General features: G+C 41.2%; 1 protein-coding gene across 1 annotated transcript in view; it reads right to left on the bottom strand.

The window, feature by feature from the left end:
- HERC2 (HECT and RLD domain containing E3 ubiquitin protein ligase 2) overlaps positions 1-23182 on the bottom strand; it is a gene marked incomplete in the record, with an annotated part of 3551743 nt that overhangs the window by 286203 nt on the left and 3242358 nt on the right. Inside the window, 1 exon segment of the mRNA XM_044072055.1 lies at positions 1617-1778. Within this exon segment, the coding sequence (XP_043927990.1) occupies positions 1617-1778 (162 nt within the window).

The raw sequence follows: 23182 nt of genomic DNA on the forward strand, positions 1-23182 counted from the left end.
TCCCAAATGATATAATACATACTTTTTGGCAATTAGTTTCAGTACTTGATTTTGGCACCATTTATTTATTTGGGACACACCCTCCCAAGTTATTTGGACACTGAATGACTGCTCCTACCTTGCAGTCATCTGCAAACTTACTCAGCCAGAGCCTTTTGGTATTGGTTTTCACTTCAGAAAAGTAGATGCCAAACATGAGAGGTTCCAGCACAGAACCCTGGGGGACTCCAGCTGTGAATGGTCACATTGTGAAGGTGACTTCTCCTGTTTTGATTATCTGCATCCTATCTCTCAGCCAGATGGCACTCCACCAGTTGACACAGGGGTTTATTCCCAGTTTATTTAGCTCTTCTAGTATGCCTGAGTGAAGAATTGTATGAAAGGCTGTTGCGAGATCAAGGTATGCAGTATGTGCGATTCTGCATTCTTCCATTGCTTTGGTGACCTTTTCAAAAAATCTAGAAGGCTGAGTAAGCATGACGTTACCTTGAAGAATTCAAACTGAGTTGGTTTCAGTGGTTGGAGGTTCCCTATGTCCTGATTAATTAGTTGCATGTTAAGTCTTTCCATGGCTCTGCACATGAAGCTGGTTAGACTTATGGGGTTGTGGAAAGCTCTCGGTTATGCAGAGGAATGACTGTAGTGGTTCTAAACTCTCTTGGCACAAAACCTGTATGGAGGCTGAGACTGAACAGTGTTAGGCTTGGGGTTAAATCGTACTTCATACAATTTAAGATGCATCCAGAGATAGTTTCAATACCGTATTTTTATCTTTTGATAGCACTTTTAGGACTTCATCTTGTGCGACAGTCAGTAGGTCCACTGTATCTTCAGCCACAGGCTAGGTAACACCAATAAAATTAGCTCAGTGCATTGCTTTGTTGTGCTTTTGAAATTACAAATGTAACTAAAAATGTCTTGTGATTGTCCTTGGCTTGGGTAGACAAAAAAAGGGAAAAAAAAACAGTACTGGGTGACCAACCAAATGGAATGGTTAACACTGCAATAACATTTAAAATTTTAGGCTAAATAAGGAACCCTACAGTAGAAAAATATGATTAAAATATAAAAAATCACTTCACTGAAGAACATTTACTACTACTACTACATTAAAAACTTTTATGTATTATTAAGCTCCTGAGTTGTTTATTTCAGTGATAAAGCCATTAAAATTCTGGGAATTACTCTTTTTACTTTTAGTCAAAATTATTTTCCTTTTATTATAAAGCTTGTTGAAATTCTGGTTCCACCATGTGGGTTTGTTTCTGGGGACTGCTCTGCACCTACTCAGTTAGCTTCTCACAGTCAGCAGATTAATACAATATACCATAAGCCTTTACCACCAGTCCTCTATTCAACGGAACAATGGTCATACTACAAAGCCTTATTTTCTGTTTTACATCTGGACCATGCACCAGAAAACCCAACCCACTACCTAGCGGGTCTTACTAGTGAAAGATAAACCAAATCTAAACATAACTACACACAAAACCCAGTGTGCATTTTAGTTAAAAGTAATATCTGAGAAACATTTCTTACTAAACAAATAAAATAATGACATGAACTGCAGGTGAAGACAAAGTGATCCATAAATCATAAAGCAAAACTCCTTGTACCTTCATTGGAACCTTGCAGCCATCACTACCTCCTCTACCGAGCTTTCCATAATCTCCATCACCCCAGGACCATACAGTATCATCATCACTTAGACAAAGGGTCTGAGCATCACCACTGCCACAGGCAACATCGATCACATGGTAACCTTGCAATGCCTCCACCTAGAAAGAAAAAAGCAGTTGGAATATGTTTCACATTTGGTCACAGGCTAAAACATCTCAGCAAATATAATTTCTCTTTCTAGAAAGTGCTGCTTATTACTGTGTGTGCGTATATATATATATAAATATATATATATATATATATATATATATATATATATATATACATACACACATACACACATTTTATACTACCTGTGCATGTATGTTTTTTATATATATATATATATGTATGTATATACACGTGTGTATATATATATGTATGTATATACACGTGTGTATATATATATGTATGTATATATATATATATATATATATATATATATAAATATATTTCTATATACGTGTGTGTGTGTATATATATATATATATATATATATATATATATATATATATATATATATATATATATATGGGTCTACCTCAATTACGTTTCTCTGAAATGTAATTTCACAACCCCATTTTTTTCTAAGGTACATTTATCCGAAAATGCACTTTCGTGAAAAACCGAGTCAACAAAAAGCAACCAAGGTTGTTATTGTAGATAGCGGCCCAGTGGGGATAAGGGAATATTCCCTTATCCCCACTGTAGTGCAATCTCGGAGACAAAATATATAAGTAGCGGGGGCACAGGGGGGGGGCTTGCCCCCCTGCATAAGTGTTTTTTTTTTTTTTCGTTTACTTGCTTTTTCATGAAAGTGCAATTTCAGATAAATACACTTTCGGAAAAAATAGAGTTTTGAAATTACGTTTTGGAGAAATGTAATTCTGGTGGATCGAGGTAGACCCATATACATGTATAGACACACAGAGACACACACACACATACTTACCATATAAAACCTGAATGTTATCATATGCTGATATAAAACATAAAAAGTACTTAACATGAATCTTATCCATGCCCTTACTTCATTACAACATTCACAACAAAAGGCATGCATTCTTAGTAAGACCCCGCTGACATACTTGACAAACGAAGGCCCACAGGAACACTTGGATACATTTTTACTGGTTCATTTTTTTATATACCCCAGAAACAAAACTACTAAAGAATTTGCTAACGCATGTGCATACACCATTTCTTAGAAGTCCTCAAGGGTAAGGATGGTGAGGTATGTGCCTCCTGGCTGACAAGTCTTCAAAGATCTAGTGTTATGGAACACAGACGTAATACATGCTGTTTCCTATACAGCAATCTCTAATAGTAAGTTTTTCTTAGAGTCCTGAACAGTAAGCTAGGAAAGAATAGTGCATGGTCTAAAAAGACTGCAAATGCCAATCCTTGTCCTGGCCTGAATGCATTCTGCCTGGATGACTGAGGGATACTTTTGCTTAACCCACAGAACTATGATAGTAACAGGAAATGGATGTGTTGGGGGCAGAGGCAGCATACTGAACCTACATGCAGCAAGTCACTGACATCTGACAATGAAGGGGATCCACAGCCAGCTACTGCCATTGCAACAAGAACACCACCCCAACATCAGTGAACACTGCAATGGTACATACATGTACACTGCTTCACATTACTGTGGGTATTGCATATGTACAGAAACACTGTGCAATTCATGACGAGGTGAAGTGTGTGCTGGTGGTGACTGTCAATTCAGAGGGACAGACTCACCCTGTACAAGAAGACAGTGGCAGGCAGACCCCGCTGGTCACTGCTACACACTCCTCTGGGCTATATATATTCGAAATAAGACATTCACCACTTATCAGGGCTGCCCTTCTCTATACACTCCTCAATATTCCACTCAGCTGTACCTCACAAGGAGTACTTGCACGTTGCAAGGGTAGGAATATTAGGTTACCTCAAATCTCTTCACCTTTCAGCACACATAAGTAACAGCCACACTAACCTGCATCCTGTCCTCTGCATATGTGGCTATGGAAAAGTATCCCTCAACCACCCAGACAGAATCCTACTTAGGGTTCTGCTTGAGTGGCTGAGTGACACTTTCTGCAACAGTTTTGGTCAAGGGCAGCAATCTACTTAGCTTTGATAATGACGATGGAAATGATCACTGACAACACACTGAACCTACACACACACAGCAGTTCTCTGACATCTAGCAATGGTGGGGCACATGGTCAGGCTGTTTAGTAAACATGATTTCTGCCCTAAGTAGACACAGCACCAATGTCCTGGAAACAAAAAACACTAAGGCATGTCACTGATCCTGTCATTCCTTCATCCTCAAAGGAGTGAGGCTTGAACTGGCAAGCATAGATTTCAGTCACTTCCAGCACCAGCAACTTGTGCATTAAGACAGCCAAGATGATGTGCATTTTCAAAAATTCTCTGAGCAATGGAGACAAATAACTGTTTTGCGTGTCTCAGAGATGTAATATGAACAACACAATGCAAAACTATTTCTCTGTTAATTAGCATAAGGGCTCTGAGTTGTTAACTACCTACTTCCTGTTTCCCAAGCAGAACCACATTATGGTCAAATAGGGCCCTAGGCAGGGTAATAAATCAGGCCCCCCCATTCCAGTGTTCTATTACTTTGCTATTTCTCCCCACTTACCATTAATACTGTTCGAACCTGTCAGTATGCATACTATTTTTTCTTTACTTCTGTAATGAGTACAAATTTGGATTTAATTTAAAATTTTTATTTCACATTTTATAGCTCAAACACTGATATCCATTTGTTAAACAAAACACAGTCTCACAATGAAAACTGATTTAGCATGAATAGTAAACTTCTCTGCCCTTGAAACTTGCAGTCATTGAAACTGCATAGAAAGCCACATTCAAAGAAAATGCACCCGGCCAGTGGTGGATTAAATTTACCTTTGGGCTGTTTTCAAATCATGAGCCCCTTGCACACATTTTTAGAACCATACAAACATACGTGTATTCTCTGATTAACCTTCCTGACTTACTAAATTATAGTCCTTGTATAATACAGCACCATGTGTTAGTGTTTTAAATTTGTAATTATGAACATTTTTCCATTAAGCAGTGAAACAAAATGTATGAACCAATAATGACAGACTACACTTTTCAGAAAATTTCAACCATAAAAGGCCACTCAAACTTCTGTAATTACAATCCACCATCATCAGTTAATATGCACAATCTCTGCAGAAATAAAAGCCATCTGGATATCTACACATTAGATAGAGATGCAACTAATGAAGTTGCTACTGGCAAATAACTTGACATTTCAGTGTTTTATCAACAAATTCAGTGTCTACTGCCCTTGAAGAACAAACTACCATGTTACACTGAGAAAAATGCTAAGCTGGTAATATTGCAATATGAAATGGCTGGCAAACTGACAAAAGGTTCACAGCTACTAAGCATCTCATTCAAGAGAGAACACACTCAGGGATGCAGCACTACCATCCCCACTTAAAGTGAGCATTATCAGCAATGCATTTACATGATGTGAGAATAGAACCCACAGCATGTGGCACCAAAGGCAAGTATGCTATCTGCTGTGCTACAAACTGCTTTCAAATTCTACAGGCCAAACATTGACGGCCATTTGCTAAACAAAACAGTTGCACATCGAAAACAGACTTAGTATGAGCAACAGTAAACTTCTTATTCCTTAAAGCTCACAATTCCTTGAAAATGCACTGAAACTCACATTCTTTGAAAATACAATTCTGATGACTAACTGCAGTTTGGTAGCTGGTGCAGAGGCTTCAGACTACTGCCTCTTGTAACCAAGGTTTCAGCCTGAGCAAGTTAATCAACTACACTGCCATCCCTTATCTTGGGCATTTCACACACACAACCACGCACCCCAGCCCAACTGGAGGAAGGAACATTCGTCTCTTGAAGGGTATCAGTTCCAAATCCCACTCCTATCTCTCATGACAGCCAATTTTTATGGTCAAACAGCAGTAGGTTAACAGTTCCAAATCCCACGAGAAAGTAGCAGGACGTTTAATGTTTCAATCTGTGTGTGTAGATAATACCAAAGATGCACTCAAGCACGGATGCAGAATGCATCCTTAAAGAATTATGTAGTACAATGCATGGAAGGACACAGAATATATCCTTAAAGAAGTAATGTAATTTTGACTAATTGTTGTGGCAGCTCCCCAGCCAGTGGACCCTAAGCAACTGCCTTGGTCACCTAGTGCTGGGATCCAGCTCTGAATCCAAGGCACAGGGTTTGATTCCATCCACCTCAATTTATCTACTGTGTGGATATGAGCAAGTCACTTGACTAGACAGTGCTCCTTGGCCGTCCTTAAAAAGGGACACTTCTGGCTGGTGGGTTTACCTAGTTAATAAATGAATAAAATAAAGTAACAGCAAGTATATTCAGCGCAACGTAAACCACTGCATCTGTCAGGAAGAGAAATTTAAGGTCAAAAGCAGTTTACATGGAAACCTTATCCGGATGTGTAGTTCAGAGTACAGCATGTGTACTCTATGTCTTTAAGAAGCATGCGAGGCTGTGCGTGCACAAATAAATTCCAGACAAGTGCAATCCCTAGTGCCATTTTGAAGATGCAGCCAGTGTGTAAACATGTATGAACACAGCAGTTAGTTTGTACATAAGTTACTTAGTCATAGTCAAATACGCTAGCTTGTCCATCCTAGATAGAGAGAGACAGTTCTGGTTCACCACATGGATGACACCTTGTTGCAACCCATGGAATTAAAGTCTAGTGCTCCTGTGCTGCCAAATATAGTCACAGAGTACGCTGAGGGGAATTTGGCATGGAAAGTCATGCTTCCCTTCGAATGGCAGCATATAGCGAAGCTTAAAGCCACCAAAGGGTAGGAGAAGTACTCCACCAGGACAAATGGTAGGCCACCTGCAGGACCATCAAAATAGCCCATTCCCAAGCATCTGACTTTTGTCACAGAGTGGATGAGCAGATTGTTAACCCCAGGCAAGACTGAATGAGCTATAAGGAACTCATCTAGCCTGGGGATGCTTAGTTCCCTCTACTGTGTGACGAATGAGCCAACTGAGTGCAGGCTGATGAGCCATCAAGCTAAATCCTGTGGGGGGGGGGCTAAAAAATAAGCTGATAAGATATTAGAAATGCTGTGGAATAAAGTAACTGTCACTATGAAATATCTTCCTAGAGAGAAACTCCAAATAAAAAGAAAGATTATTAATGTATATCGTAACTCTAGATCTTCCACAGCATCTCAAGTTCTAATGCCTTCTGAACATCTCTCTAGCAGGAAGAGCTCGAATTAAAGAAATGTGTTCTTACAATTCTTTCCTCCACCAACAGCCTAGAAATTTCAATGATCTAATGAAGGCTGTAAAAGAGGCCACATTACAAAATGGGCTATATGCACAGTAACACATGATAACATATCATCAACTCTAACTTACCAGCAGGCTCTTACTTTTTGCAAATCTCTTTCCGCCAAATGGTGATCTGGCAACCAGTCTTCAATAACAACTTGATGGGTCCATCTTCTTATGCCATTTAATTTTCAACATTAGTAGAGCTCTATTCTGGGGGCTAATAATTCATTCTCCCAACCTTCTTTCTCACAGACAATACCATGGCATTACATGGAAGAATGAAATAAGCTTGAATCCCCACTGTCCATAAAACGTCTATGGGGAGGAAGGGCAGGCATACAGACCTGCTAACACAGGTAAGCACAAGGATCTGGAACCTAAGGTAGGCTCCTATGTAACAATGTAACAACCTACCTTTTAAAGACCCTTCCATTTCCTTTGAAAGATTCCCAGAGCACTTAAGCTAGCAAATGCACTGTTTTACTACAGCACTCTAAGTAGAAATGTACTGCCAAAGACAGTGTCAAACCTGGAATGTATAAATAGGCAATAATGCTAAGGAGAACTGCAATGTTTTGAAAAGGCAGCAACAGTGCAGAGCTACTGTACTGAAACCTTTCAGAAACAATAAGCAAATATTGCTGTGATGATGACAGAATAGGGGCTATCTGGCATATGAAGCAATAAGTCCTTTTTTCTGGTAACATAAAATTACATAGCAAGACTGTCAGACAGAGTCTGCTTGGTTATCACAGCCTGTTAACCTTGCCATAGGTGACATTAGACAAAAATGGCTTGAACTGAGATAACACAGCAGTGAAATTATAATGTTTTGAAGCTCACCTTGTATGCAAAGTATTAAGCAGGGCTTCCCAGTCTATTAACTGTGCCAGATTATTACCATGGTTTAAGGGAAAAAAAAGTTATGTAATTACCATAACATTAGATCCATGTTGTCTGTTTTTCATCCACTTCAAACCTATGGATTGTTTCATCTGACAGGATCCGACCTCAGGGCTGATTTTGAATCTTCGTGGAACCAGAACTCTGACTCCTCCCCTATCCATAATTCCCTAGGTTGTACCTCAAACCCTCCGATGGAGTTTGCCCCAACTAGTCTGAAAATATATTAAGAAACTACCTAGAAAAAAAGCATTCCAAGATAATGGTTATAACCTTGGTGATGTTAACTGTTTTATGAAAACTAATTAATCTAATGTGACTCTGCTAGAGGGGAAGCAACATCTACTCAATCATCTAGAACCCACGGGTGACAACTTGGAAGGAGGAAGGAAGGGTGAAAGCTTAAAGTGGACAAAAATCAAACATGGATCTAATGTCATGGTAAGTAAATACCTTTCGTATTCAATGTTGTCTCCTTTCATCCGTTCAAACCTAAGGAACACAATCCCAAGCTGTCAAGCTGGGTGATGTCAAAGGAGGACATTCCTGAGTATGGTGGAGCAAAAAGAAGAGCATGATCTGGACTGAATGTCCATCTTATAGTGAAACACACAGGATGTACTGTTGACCAAGTGGCCGCAGCACAGAGATCATCAATGGATAATCTTCTGTTGAAGGCTGTCGTAGTATAGACTGCTCTGGTTGAATGTGGTTTGGGTTTATGTGGTAGGGGCAAATTCTTCTTATGATACACAAATGAAATACAAACAAAAAGCCATGGATAAAGTTACTATAGAAACTGACTTTCCAGCTTTGGTTTGGCAAAGGAAATGAACAACTTGTCATCCTTTCTTTTCTTTTGTCCTGTGGATATAGAATCTGAATCATCTATAAACATCTAATATGTGAAGTATGGAAGGTTAAGGTGTTTGCCTTACAAACACAAGGTGCAGGGGTTGACTCTCACAAGGGATAATTGACTAGGCTTAAAATGGCTCACAAGGGCAGGTAGCCTAGTACTAATCTATGAACCTAAGTACTTGGAAATAACACAGGAAGATGTATAGAATGATTTTAAATTTGCCTCAGATGCCACCTTCAGGATGAAGGATGTGCTATGGGGGAAACTTTATCCTTGTGAAAAATCAAAAAAGGGTTTTCAGAAGAAAGAAGCTGTAGTTTTGAAATTCGTCTAACTGAAGTATCGCAACCAGGAAAATAGTTTTCCACATGTGAAATTTTGTCTGCAGTAGAAGCAGATGATTTAAAGGTATTGCCCCATGGGGGAGTTGGGTCTCTAATGGGAGATCTTAGCATAAATGTACCTTTGTGGAAGGCGTTTGAGATTTTTAGGGATGCTATTGAAATGTTATTACATCCAATGTGGAAATTGGATATTGCAGCCAACTGTACCCTAATAGTTGCAAAGCTGGAGTCTTTTCAGAGAGGTCAGACAGAAATTCAGGTATGGAAGGATCTTCGATCTAGTGCTGTAAATGTTCCTAGTTGATGGTTTCTATGAGGCAGAAAGAACATTAACTACTGCTGGGGGAGCCTGGCATGTCTGGGTATGGTTAAAACTGGAAGAACCATGCAGTTAACTTCATGGACTTTTGATCTGGAGGAGGCAATCTGGATGGGTAAGTTAGCAGATCTAGACATTGATCCAAAATCCATGGGGGATGTACTACAAGAGGCCATAGGTAATGAAACCATGTCTCTCAGGGCCAAAAAGGTGCAATGATGGTTACCCTGGTCTTGCACTATCTTACTTTCTGTATGAATTTGTTCATCAGTCGTAAAGGAAGAAAGGTGTACAGGAGACCCAGAGACCTTTTGTGGACTACAGCATAACTCAGTGACTCTCACTCTGGGGAGATCAGGGCAAAGTACCAGCCAGATTTATTGTTCAGACAGGCAACAAAGAGGTCATAGCAAGGTTGGCCCCAGCAACTGAAAATTGTTTGTCACTGTGGGATTGAGGTACCACTCATGAGGCATTAAAACTGTTCTGCTCAGTTTGTCTGCTAGTATACTGGAGTACCCCAGGATATGGGATGCTATTAGAAAACATTGTGAAGACACCACCCACTGCTAAACCCTCACGGGCTCACGATACAGAGGATGAGATTGGGTTTCTCTCTCTTGAAATACCATACTATTCATGTTAGCTCTCCATATGGAGATCACACCCTTTGGGAGGAGATTCCGAAATGCCTGCAACACTAGGAGGACAGCTCTCAGCTCCAAGACATTGATGTGAAGGTCGGCCTCAAATGATGGGCATGCACCTTGGGCCATTCTCCCTTCAAAATGCGCCTCCAGAAGAGTTCATAATCACTGCTTCAATTGTCTAATACCTCTGGAAAGTAAGGCCCTTGGTCACAGAAGGAGATGTTATTCACCAAGCAAAGTGTTTCTTGCAGACTTGTGTAATTCAAATTTTTGAATGTAGAGGATGAATGGATTGAGACCACTGTACTGCTAAGGTCCATTGCAGTACCTCTTGTAAAATCTGGCCAAGAGGATCCTTAGAATTGTAGGCTCCATGAGACCTAAGAGATGCAGTACTAATCTCACTGGTGGTGTTGGGTGATGTAGCACTTGGAGAGCTGTAAGTCGCAATTTCAGAACTCTGTACTGGGGAAGGCTGACTATCTGATGTCTGGTGTCCACATGGCATCCTATGAATTTTATACTTTCAGTTAGAGTCAGCTGGCATTTTGGTAGCTTTACAGAAATTCCTAGATTCAGAAGAAGCTGGAGTACTTGGTCCCAAGTGTATGAGTAGTAGATTCTTGGTGGAGCCTGTGAGAAGCCACTTGTCGAGGTATGGGAAACTAGGATCCTCCTTAGGCACAGCTGCGCAGCTACTGCTTCCATGATCTTGGTTAACACTCTGGGGGCTGTGCTGAGACCAAAGATAAGTACTCTGAACTGCTAATGAGCAGCATACCCAGCCGGAAGCAAAGAAATTTCCTGGAGTGCTTCGCTATTTTGATGCGAGAGTAAGCATCCAGGAGATCGACAAAGCACATCTAATTGTCCCTCAGAACAGGCAAAATAAGTAGACTCCTGACTGTAACTGGTTGGGGGGGGGGGGGGTTGGATTACTATGTTTTCTAGCAGCTTTGAGATTTCTATTGCTGCAGAATCCCACTGACTGGGTGGAACATCGGGGGACTTTCGTCTTTATCTGTGGTGGGAAGGAAAAGGGAAATGAATAACCTCTGGATATTATTCTTAGCATCCATAAATCTGACATTATCATTTGTCAGTCTTGAGGGTGCAAAGATAGACTGTAACCATTCAGGAGCGCTGAAAGGCTGTCTAAGAAAATGAGCTGCAAAGGCCTTGATTCTGTGGTCTGTCTCTCCCTCTTGAGCATCGTCCATTAAAACTTCCTCCCCTTCTGCCACAGGGAGGTCTGTCACTTTGGGAGTCATGTAAAGAACCCTGTAATTTGCGTAACCACATTTTCTTCCCAGATCTCTGGTTCCAAGAGAAAGTTCTTTGAGGGGTAAAAAAGGGTTCTCCTACTAGAGAGAGTCTTACCAACTTGTTGGCTCCTAGTAAGCACATCCTTGATTTTAGGTTCATACAAGGTTGATCCATCATATGGGGTATTGATAAATGATGACTTATTGCCTTCTGCAAAGTCACAAAGTTGCATACAGGTGTGACAACACATGGCTATGCTAGTGCCTGCTGCTCTGGCCATACAGCCTGCTGCATTGGAGAGGAAAATAGCCATATTAGAGGAGGACTGAAGGGTGAAAAGCTGGGAGCCCATTGTTTTCTGAATATCCACAGGCAACACCCCAACAGTGACTTGGCGATCTCTTTAGTCAAGTCTCTCTGTAACCTTGTTAAATGGGCTAGGTAGTTCATTAATCAAAGGGCAAATGTCAGTGACGCATAAGCTTGCTTCCCAAATCTGTCCATCACTTAGATTCTCTATTTGGGGGATGAACAAATGAGCTTTCTTTTGATAGCTCTTTCTTTGTGACTGTTACCACCACCATAGCATCTGCTGGTGGGCCCTTGCTCTAGTGGTTCCTTTCTGAAAGTGCTGATATGTGGTCATTTTTTTTTTCTGGTTTGGGTCCACCACATAATGGTCATTCCATGCCCAATGAGCCACAAGAGGATCAACAGGAGGCACTGCCTAGGATGATGTTGGTCTAGAACCAAAGGCCTCCAAGATTCATCATGGGAAGGGTCTTGAAACATCAAATCCCCATCTCTGTTTCAGCGATTCTAGAATGTCACAGAATGAGACATCTTCAGAGAGTGAGTGAGGGGAACCCTCTACTTCCTCTAGGTCAGTATCTTCAGTGAAAGACTGTGGAGACGAGAGTATCTGCTTCCAATTGCACATCCATTTTGGGAACACCTTCTGGGGAAGAAGTAGAAGGATCAGAATCGGACGGAGAGCTAAAGAAGCAGACTTCCTCAGAAGCCTTTGGTGCCAGCTGTCCCTGTATGGCAGGATGAAGAGGTAAAGAAACAGAGTGCACATAGGTTTTGGATGGAACCAAAGAGGTTAAAGCTACCTTGTCCTCTGTATTCACCAAAGCCCTTTCAAAGGCTGGGCTGCTATAGAAGCAATGATTCCCTTCATTCTGAAGAAGAAAGGGAACCTTGGCACTGATGAGCCCCAGCCCTGAAGCCAACCTTTGATCCGAAATATCCAGATCCAATGCCACAAGAGGAAGCAACAGTTCTGAGAACCTCAGCACTGACTCGCCCCTTTGGAACTCGGCTCCAAGTCTCATCTCAATCCAATGGCACTGGAGTTGACAGAAATTGGGGAAACAGTCAGAGTAAAACATAAGAAGTTATGATGATGGCACAGGTGCTACAGTTCCAATCGGCTCCATTACAACCGAATGCAAAGGTCAGGTCAGTACGGATTCTTGTAAAGGAAGGGTAAAACTGGCCAACACTCAGTACCTTCCCACGGGACGGTGCTAGTAAAACCCCAAGCTGTATCTGTGTTCTTAGAAATTTCCTCATCATCCTGTTGACGTTGGGTTTTGTCAGGTTTCTTGATGAACAAGTGGATGATGCCACTGGTGAAGGATGAGAATACCCTCTCTCGAAGTATGGGAGACTGGAGTCTAGAACTCATCAGTCCTGGTGAGTAACTCAAGGTGAAGGATACAAAGCACAAGGAGGTGTCAGCTCTGATTTTCTAGGTATCTTGGGGTCAGGGCAGATATAAGTTGTCAGCTCAAGAGATCTTTTCTTTGAAGACTTAGATGGAGATTTGCTGTGTTCTTTTTTCCCCTCTTCTCTTTGAAATCTCTATCATCTTCCTGACACTTAGTTTTGGAATTCTCTTTGTCTAGAAGGTGAAACAGGTGAAGGAGACGCCCCTGTCTGAGCAGGAAGGAGCCTCTTTAAGACTAGTTTGTCCCTTCTAGTCCGGAGGGACCTTGCACTGAATGCTATGCAGGACTGGTAGTAGATGTCAAGGTGCGTGGCACAGAGACAATAGACACTTTGTAGTGTCGGTCCTGAGATTGTATTTTGCTGTCCACACTCCGAGCACTTTTTAAATCCCACTGACTCCAACATCTTGAAATAACTTTGAAACTAAGCTAACAGATACTAATTTTAGGGACTAAATTAGAACACCGAACTTTCAAAATTTCTAGTGTTCTAATATCGACCCGTTTTCAGCAAACGCTGAAAATATCGAAGAAACAGAAAACTGATTTTTTTCCTAGGGAAAGAATTTGGTTGTCCATTTCTGTTCCTTCGATATTTTTAGCACTCTGGTGGAAAGTTACGGGTCGGGTTCAGGTAAGTGTGCGATTGTGTGGATGTGAGGGTTAGGGCGGGTTAGGTGAGTGCGATTGTGTGGACGTGAGGGTTAGGGCGGGGTAGGTGGGTTAGGGTTAGGGCGCGGGTGAGGTGACTGCGATAGTGACGGACCTTAGGGTTATGGTTTGGGTTAAGGTAAGTGGATAGTTAGTGGTGTATTTACAGTTTAGCGTAGGGTTAGGTGTAAGAGTTTAGGTGTATGTGTGTGGATTGCTGTTTGTTTGATGTGCTTATGTTGTGTTTATGTGTTTTGGAATAGCGATTTTTTTCCCTAGGAAAAAATTTGCTGTTCTGTAGATTCGATGTTTTAAATTTTCGATTAATAGGGGGGTTCGATATTACAACACTCGAAATTTTGAAAGTTCAATGTTCTAATATAGACCCTAATTTTAATATAAATTCTAAACACTCCGAGCACTTTTTAAATCCAGTCGACTACATCTTGAAATATTTAACAGACACTAATTCTATTATCAATTTAAATTGATTTTAGCCACACAAATATATATATATATTTTTTTTACACACAGGCCAAAGGCCTCAACCTAGGTTAAACTAGCTAACCTAAAAAAAAACTATTATAGCACAAACAACTATCTAGCAATATTTAAACAATTGTTTTTCTAAAGTATATTTGCTAAAGTCTAAAGTGTAAAGCAAAAGTATATTTCTAAGTATATTTATTAGAAATGTGAGAGAAAATCTCCCACGGTAAGGGAGGAGCCCAAAGATGTTTTCAGAAAATCCTACTTGAACCGAGAGCTCTAAGCATGTCCAAATCCTGTGAGCAGCAAATGAGATCTGAGTGTTTGAGATGCAGTCTAGGGAATTATGGGTAGGGGAGGAGTGATATCAGCACCAAGGTCAGATCCCCTCGGATCCAACACCACAGAGGTATGAATGGGCAAAAATAGACCACACTGAATACTTTGATTTCATTCAGGAAAAACTTGGGAAATTAATAGAAAAAAGAAAGATTTACATAAAAGACCAAAAAGGCTCCTCAAACAGAAAAGCCTACAGTTCTAAAACTTTGTGTGTCAAAATGAGTGTGTACCAGGAAGCATACATTGTAAGAAATGAAAATACATTCCTGTCACATCAAATTATCTGTGACCCTACCCTCTCCCTACAGAGTTACAGCTGTATTTATCCTTCTTTCCACTTCAAATTCTGCATATTTTTTTCTCTGCAAGATAAAAAGGGTACACCCCTCACAACTCACCAATCCCCCCACCCTGCCCCCAACTATTGAGCGAGCACACTTATTAGAAAAAAAAATGAAGATTTGACATCTAAACTGTACTTGCTCAGCTTACAGGGATCTTTAAAAGTAGCCGCTGGATGAAAAAGTTGTCCAGGCACAGAAAGATACAGGTGAAGGGTGTATATATCTGACTAACCAAAGACGGTCCTCTCAAAGATCAACTACTGTTGAAAGAATCTACCTAGAGCACTGGGGATAACTTTGGGTCTATGACTGGCATGACTCACAAATAGTATAATTCACTAGCATGTAAGGAACCATAAGACAGCCAAAGTGTAAAATTCAGAAGGCTACGTCCTTTATTGCTAAGGTTGCAAAAAAGGACACACTCCTGCAGTTATGGTCCAAGCATTAATGCTTGACAATGGTGTGAACTGATGACAAAGAAGGAAGGCAGCACAGATGTCTGTAATGGGGACAATTAAATGCAAACAATGTAAGTAGCCATCCCTCTGTTGCGGTGGCCATAGACAGAAGCATTATACAATAGGTGATGACAGAAGATAAAAGTCAGCAATCCACCTGGAAATGGTTCATCTAGCACATGCCAGCCCTTCCTTCACAAGGGCAAAGACTACAAACAGCTGTAAAGTCTTGGTATTCTAATGCATCCTGCTTTGAGTAAAACCTCAGCTAAAAGTATACATACAAGGTGGGACATATTCAGACTCTCTAACTAATTAAATCAGGGAAAAAACCTTCAGAATCAGCCTTCCTTCCAGCATCTGGAGGGGCTAGGTCAACAGGAAAAAGCTCCAATGGAAGATGTGCGGTCTCTCAAGCTAGAATTACTTCCCTTATACCATGGATGAGCTGAGGTGAGCTCCTTACCCCAGAAGTGAAGCATTTGTTGTCAGCAGATGAAAAAGGTTTGGATGCAGGAAAGGGGAAAAAAAACTGATAATTGGTGGAGACTGTCCAGCACACCAGTATCCAGCAGAATTCTGACTCCAGTTGATATCTGCAAGTCTGTGGTGACTTTGCAGTCAGTGAGACCTCACACTTACACCACATCCTTCGAGCCAAAAACATCAAGGCAGTCTTTGAACATAAATGGCAAACATGCGGACTTGGAGCTTTCTGTACTGCCATCCAGGTTCCCAATTTTATTACCTCCTAGGTACAGATGATCAAAACTGGGAAAATGTTCAACTCCACAATGATGAAGGCAATCCTCTGAGATGGAGTCAGGGAGGACTTGTAGACAATCATCTCCAAAGAATGTAAACATAGGAGCATCCATACTTTGATAGCGCCATCAGACGTTATAGACACCAAGAAGGTAAATACATATAGCATCTTCTGCAAGGCTTCATCCAGTAACTTGATAAACACTTTTTGTGCAGTGGAACATTAAACTAATACCACTTAGTATTCAAAGTACTACATACTCGGACAAATCAAAGAGCTCAGACTAGGATTTCACCTTTTGTTCTGGTGAAAACCAGACCAAGGTCACAGCCTTAGCACCTCCCATAACACTACACATCTTCCCGCCAACTTTCTACCCATTTCGTGACATTGCTGTCATGTCAGATGAGGAGGAACACCCTCATTCTTCTGTTTGAGATCCTTTTTTTCAGCTGATGTACTATGCTTTCCTGTAACAAACTCCAATAGCCCGTTTCTTTTTCTTTTTTTTTTTAAAAACAGAACACCAGAGTTTGTACAGTGTTTTCTGGACTACCAGACAATGGGTCTGATTTACGGATAGTCTGGAAGAAAAAAACAGATAGGCGGCAATGCTAGCCCAGTCATCAGCATGTCAGATGATGTCTAAAATATCTAGCAATATCATCCAGATGGCCTGTGGCAGTGAGCACATGATCTAAAACATATCATTTGAAACTTTGTATACTAGATACATCTAGTGAAGTAATTAAGGTTTAAGATGGATGTAAGCCTTCCATCCTCTTTGTAACTAACAAAGAGTGGAAGTAAGCCTAACTGCTCAGACCCAGGATAACCTCCCCCTAGATCAAATATCTTACTATACCCCAGATACCTCACAAAGGTTTCTGCACATAGTGTGTGTCTGTGTGTGTATAAATAAATATATATATATATATATATATATATATATATATATATACAAACATCATCATCATCATCATCCCCTTTTTTCCCATTTACATGGGGTTGGGGTATCGTATTAACTGTCGCCAACTCTCTCGATTCAGTGCCACTCTCCTGCCTTCTTCAACACTCATGCCTGACTGTCGCAGATCTTCCTTCACACAATCCATCCACCTCTTTGCTGGACGCCCTCGCTTCCTCTTACCTTCTTTCCTGTCTGTCCCAAATCTCCCTCACCAGATTGTCTTCTGCTTTTCTACACGTGCCCATACCATCGTAATCTGTTTTCTTTGATCTTTTCTGCAATTGGAGCTACTTTGGCTTCTGCTCTTATGTCCTCATTTCTTCGCCTGTCCCACAGTGTGCATCCTACCACCTTTCTCAGGCACTTCATTTCCATCACCTCTAGCTTCTTCAACTGTTCTGCCTTTACTGCCCAGGTTTCTGTACCATACAGTAGTACTGGTCGCACCACTGTCTTGTACACCTTACTTTTCAGCTTCTCTGGCATTTTTCTGTCATATACTACACCTGATACTCTATGCCAGTTGGCTGCAGCCCCTCTGATTCTAGCTTTGACCTCTTCATTCAGACTACCCTTCTCCTCAACCACCCCTCCCAGATACTTGAAGCTGTTTACCTGTTCCACTATCTTCCCATCTATCTCTATTCTCAGCTTCTTCTGATTTCCCCAATCTGCTGCCATTACCACTGTCTTATCTGTGCTTAGTTTCATCCCATGTGCCTTCAGATTTGTATTCCATTCTCCTATCCTTTGCTGAAGTTCTAGATCAGAGTCTGCCTGTACTGCCACATCGTCTGCATACAGCAGTGTTGTTGCTCTGACCCCTCCAACCTGTTTGATGATGTAGTCCATTACCAGTATGAACAGCAGTGGGCTCAGAGCTGAACCCTGGTGTACACCCACTCCCACTGGGAACCCCTCAGTGAGGCCAAACACTGTTCATACTTGAGTCACTGGGTCCTTGTACATAGCCTGTACTAATTCTACCAATGTTTCTGGGACTTCAAACCACCGCAGTACTGCCCAGATCAGCTTTCCTGGGACCTTGTCATATGCTTTCTCCAAGTCTAGGAAAGCCCAGTTTGACTCTCTCCTCTTCTCTAGTTTCTTCTCAAGTATCTGTCTCAATGCAAACATTGGGTCAATTGTGCTGCATCCTGATCTGAATCCGAACTGTTCATCTCCCATCTTACATTCTACTATTCTGCGTATCCGTTTATCAATCACCCTCTCCAGAACTTTCATACATACATACATATACACACACACACACACACACACACACACACACACACACACACACAATAGATTGGCTATTTGCCAAGAGATCTATTTGATCTTAAAATTATTCCTTAAAAAAGGGTAAGGGTTTATTTCCTTCTAACCACCTCATTCCTTAAAGAAGTTAAAGGGTTATTTTCTAACTGCTTTTCTACCTTAATTTCTAGGAATGATTCTCTTATACATATTTTGCATGCATTTTTAAAGTGCATCTGTATGTGTACATTTTTATTGCCAAACTTGTACTGTATGATACTTTTCTCTACTGATTACTCCCCTATGCACAATTTGCATACATGTTTTTAAGTACATTAGTATGCATCTGTTGCTGTATTGTTAATTTTTTGTACTGTATGGAGCTTTTCTCCCTGCCCAGTCAGACTCTCCCAGTAAACAAATGTAAAATAAAATAAATAATAATAAATAACGCCATAGCATACAGAGATGGAGCCTTGCCTAATACTGAGACAACCAGAGATCCATTAGTAGCTCAAGCTTTTCTGACAAGACTGCAAGCCTGCATAAATACAAGACCTACTGGTGAGAAAAGCAAACCTATATATGCATGGGGTGGAGTCTATCTTCATTAAGGACAGGCACACCTCCATACTGGTTTACCAGCATAACACACTGGAATTACTCCATGTGCAACTGACAGTTGTCAAGACACCCATCCAGGTTAAAGCTAGCTATACGCCCCCCTCCATGTCTCAGGACACCCACTCCTCATATATAAACCTACTTGACTCCATCACGGAACCTCCTAACACCCTGATCCTGGGTGACTTCAACTACCCCACCACAGACTGGGTGAACTATTCCTGCACTAATGCACTCACCCAACGATTCCTTGACTTCATCAACTCTAACGCACTAGACCAGCTGGTCTCATCCCTCACAAGGGGAGATAACATAATGGACTTGGTTCTCACCAACATGGGTGATTGCTGTAACTCTCCCATAGTACGTACTTCCTTGGTGAGATCAGATTATCGGTCTGTCTCATTTGAAGTTTCTATCCGACCCAACCCTCCCCAGCTGCAACCAGGTTAAATAACATCTCAAAAGCTGACTACAACCTCCTTAGCGAGGGTATCAGCAGCTTCACACCACCACCCCCCCTCACAGGATACAGACAACTATGCTGAACAGTATGTCAGTGCAGTATACAAGCACCTGTATAACTGCATGAACTCAGCCATAGCCAACAGAACTAAAACCTGCTCCAAGAAACACAAACCTGTCTGGTGGACATCCTCTATCAACAGGCTTTCCAACAAAAGGAAGAAACTGTCGCCCAAGGGTAAAAAGGAACAAATTCCAAATTAGAAAAACTCCCTCAACAAGCAAATAAGATCACAAGTGAAAAACTCAAAAATCCAATTATGAGTTGAAACTAGCCTCTGCAACAAAGGGAAACCACAAGGCCTTCTTCAGTTACATTAGGAACCTCCATGGCAAAGCCAAAGTTTGTTCCAAATTAGTACTTAATGGTACCACTTACACTGATCCTGCTGACTTAGCCAATCTGCTAGCTGATAGGTTCAACGCAACCTTCACCCCCTTATCGCCTCCCAAAGGCCCAGTCGACATTACCGATACTTGTCCAACACCTCACATCTCCATGGATCTAGTGTTAAAGGTCCTATCCAAGGCAAAGAACAAAGCTCCCATGGGACCTGATAGTATCCCAGGCTGTATTCTGCACCATCTCCAGCAAGAACTAGCATTGCTACTGAGCACACTTTTCAGCCACAGCATAAGTACAGGCTTCATTCCAGCAGACTGGAGAACTGCCATTGTCATCCCTTCGCACAAAGGTGGTGCCACTACTGACCTGGGAAACTATTGCCCCATTAACTTGACAAGTCTGATCTGTAAAGCCAAGGTGCATATTATTATGGCTCTCAAAGACACAGGCAACCTCCAAGCACTCGACCTCACCCAATTCGGATTTGTCAGGGGCAAATCTTGCCTACTGAACCTAGTTGACTTCTTTGAGACTGTCACCAAGGCCCTGGATGAGAGAAATTCAGTACATACAGCTTACCTTGACCTGGCTAAGGCCTTTGACACAATCCCCCACTTGCACATCATCAAAAAGTTAACACAACTTGGTGTTAATCCCTATCTCATCACAGGGTTGTCCAACTGGCTCATTGATAGGACCCACAAGGTCAAAATAGGTGCCACTACCTCCAACAGCAGACCTGTCACTAGTAGTGTTCCTCAGGGATCTGTCCTGGGACCCTTACCATTTGGCATCTACTTCTCAGAGGTCCAGGCAAAGAAAAAGGGCCTGTGGCTGAACAAGTTTGTGGATGACTGTAAGTTGGGTGCTGTCACCGACTCCCCAAATGATGATAACATACTGCAAGAAGGTCTCACAGCTACAAATAACTGGTACCAAAGTCATGGCCTTAAGTTAAACACAAAAAGATGTATTATCATACCAATACCATTCAGCAATAACAAGGCCCCCACTGATTACCACATCAACGGCAACCCCCTAAGCACACAACCTGTGGTGAGAGACCTCAGTACTCAGGTTGACAACAATCTCACATTTGACCATCATGTGGCAGCAGTGGTCAGAAAAGCATTTTACTTGGTTCATCTCATAAGTAAAGGGATTGCAGCCAGAAAAAAAATGAGGTTATTACCTCTCTGTACTCCTCCCTCATTAGACCTATAATTGAGTATAATGCCCCATTTGGTATGTACCTCTCCAAATATCTGCAGAAAGGACACAGAAATACTTCATAAAGAGAATCCATGGCCTCCAACACCTGTCCTATGTGGACAGGCTCAAATCACTATCACAGTGGTAACTCAGTGGTGTTCTGTGTTTCGCCTACAAGGCAATATTGGACCCTACCCTACTAGAGATGCTCCATATCTGTAAGTCCAACTCCTCATGCATTACCCACTCGATAGGCCTAAATCTAATAAGCGACATCAACCAAACCTGCTGGAGAGACAGGTTTGTCTCCCAGAGGCTGCCCTGTCTCTGGAATAGACTTCCCATATATGTCAGAGTACTTTTCTGACCCTCTTCAAGCGCAACCTCGATGAGTGGATGGGAAACCACAAATTTGCCCCAGGGGTTCCATCTTTGTCCCTCATTGACAGGGGCGACAGGTGCTGACTGAGGTTTCTTTTTTGGGGATAAACTCTTGGCTAGACTTGTAAGGGCCCCAGGGCCATTAACCTAGTAACCTCCTATGATCCTATAAGAGAGGTGGCCCATCCCACTACAATGGCAGCATGCAGTGAATAGGCTTTGGGTGTACATGTGGCTCAAACACACTAAATTATACCTCTAAATTCTTTCCCACATCATTTTTTCTCTCACTTCTAACATGCTCTAAAAGTGTAGCGGCATTTTATCCTACTCACTAGCTTCTGAAGTAAGTTACCAACTCTTAAATTATACCCGTTACCCATTACTTAAATTCTTCCTTTTTAACAGATAACTAGTGTAGAAAAGAGCGAGTGTGTGTAACTTTAAGAAGCATTTCCAGATGTAGGCATGTGCATATAAATAGTGAGCACATGCAGGCAGCAGTGCCATTTTGAGAGAACAGCCAGACTGTTAACATGTATGAGTGTAGTGTAGTAGTCAGTCTGTTTATAAGTTTATTTAAGTTTAAGTTACTAAGCCTCAGTCCTGATGTGTGTGTAATAACGTTGCTTGAACTGAACCCACAACTGTTTGTCTGTTTTATCCCGACTGGACGAGCGACATGTGTCAGAACCGGGATTGAGTGTGCAACTTCTTCAAGCCGTGAGGTGCAGAGTTGACGGTAAAGGTACATTGAGCAGGTAGGGTGCTCAAATGATCAAAAAGGGACAGAAACGAACTTCAGGTAACCAAAATCTGCACAAATGATTTATTTTGCAAAGAAAATTAAATGGAGCATTCGTAAGGCACAAAACGCATTATTAATCAAAATGAAAGGCACAAAACGCATTACAAATTAAAAAAAAATGTTTGAAACCATGATATTTGATAAAACTATCAGGAATATTTATACGGGGCTCAGAATTACATTTGGTTCACATAACTAGCATATTTAAAGTAAAACAAGCACAAGAAATGTATAATGAGCATAAGAGGTTACATGGGCATAACTAGTGCAATAAAAGGGCAAAATAAGCTTAAAAGGCAAGGCAACTGCAGGATTTTTAGTAAAAGACTGTGTTTTTGGCATAAACTACTATTTTGCATTGACCAAAGCCATTCAAAGCATGACTAGAGTTGTTCGAAGTATCTCAGAGTGTGCAAAGTGTTTGCAGTGTGTGCACTTTATTACGGTGCAATTATTTCAAAGAGTTTGCTGTGTGCAAATTACAGTTAGTTGGCAAAGTGCAGTCAAAGTACAGCCATTTCAAAAGTTTCTTGTGCTGTGTACAATTATTCACAGTGTCTCACCATTTCAAAATGTTTCTTACACTGTACAGTTATTTCGCAAAGTACACCCGTTTTGAAAAGTTCTTGTGCCGTATACAGTTCATTTGCAAAGTGCATTCATTTTAAAGTGTTTCTTACTCTGAACTACTTCTGCTGCATACAGATTATTCACAAAGTACAGTCATTTTAAAGTATTTCTTACACTGATAAGGAGTGATTTCACAAAGCCCAGAGATTTTAAAGTGTTCTTGTGCCACACAGACTTATTTGGCAAAGTGCAGTTATTTCAAAGAGTTTGTTGTGCTATTGGGCATAATTACAAGTTTTGGCATATTTGTGTGTGCATACTGATACATA

The sequence above is a fragment of the Protopterus annectens genome, chromosome 5.part0, assembly GCF_019279795.1.
Source record: "Protopterus annectens isolate FY-2018-M chromosome 5.part0, PAN1.0, whole genome shotgun sequence".
Classification (NCBI taxonomy): domain Eukaryota; kingdom Metazoa; phylum Chordata; order Ceratodontiformes; family Protopteridae; genus Protopterus; species Protopterus annectens.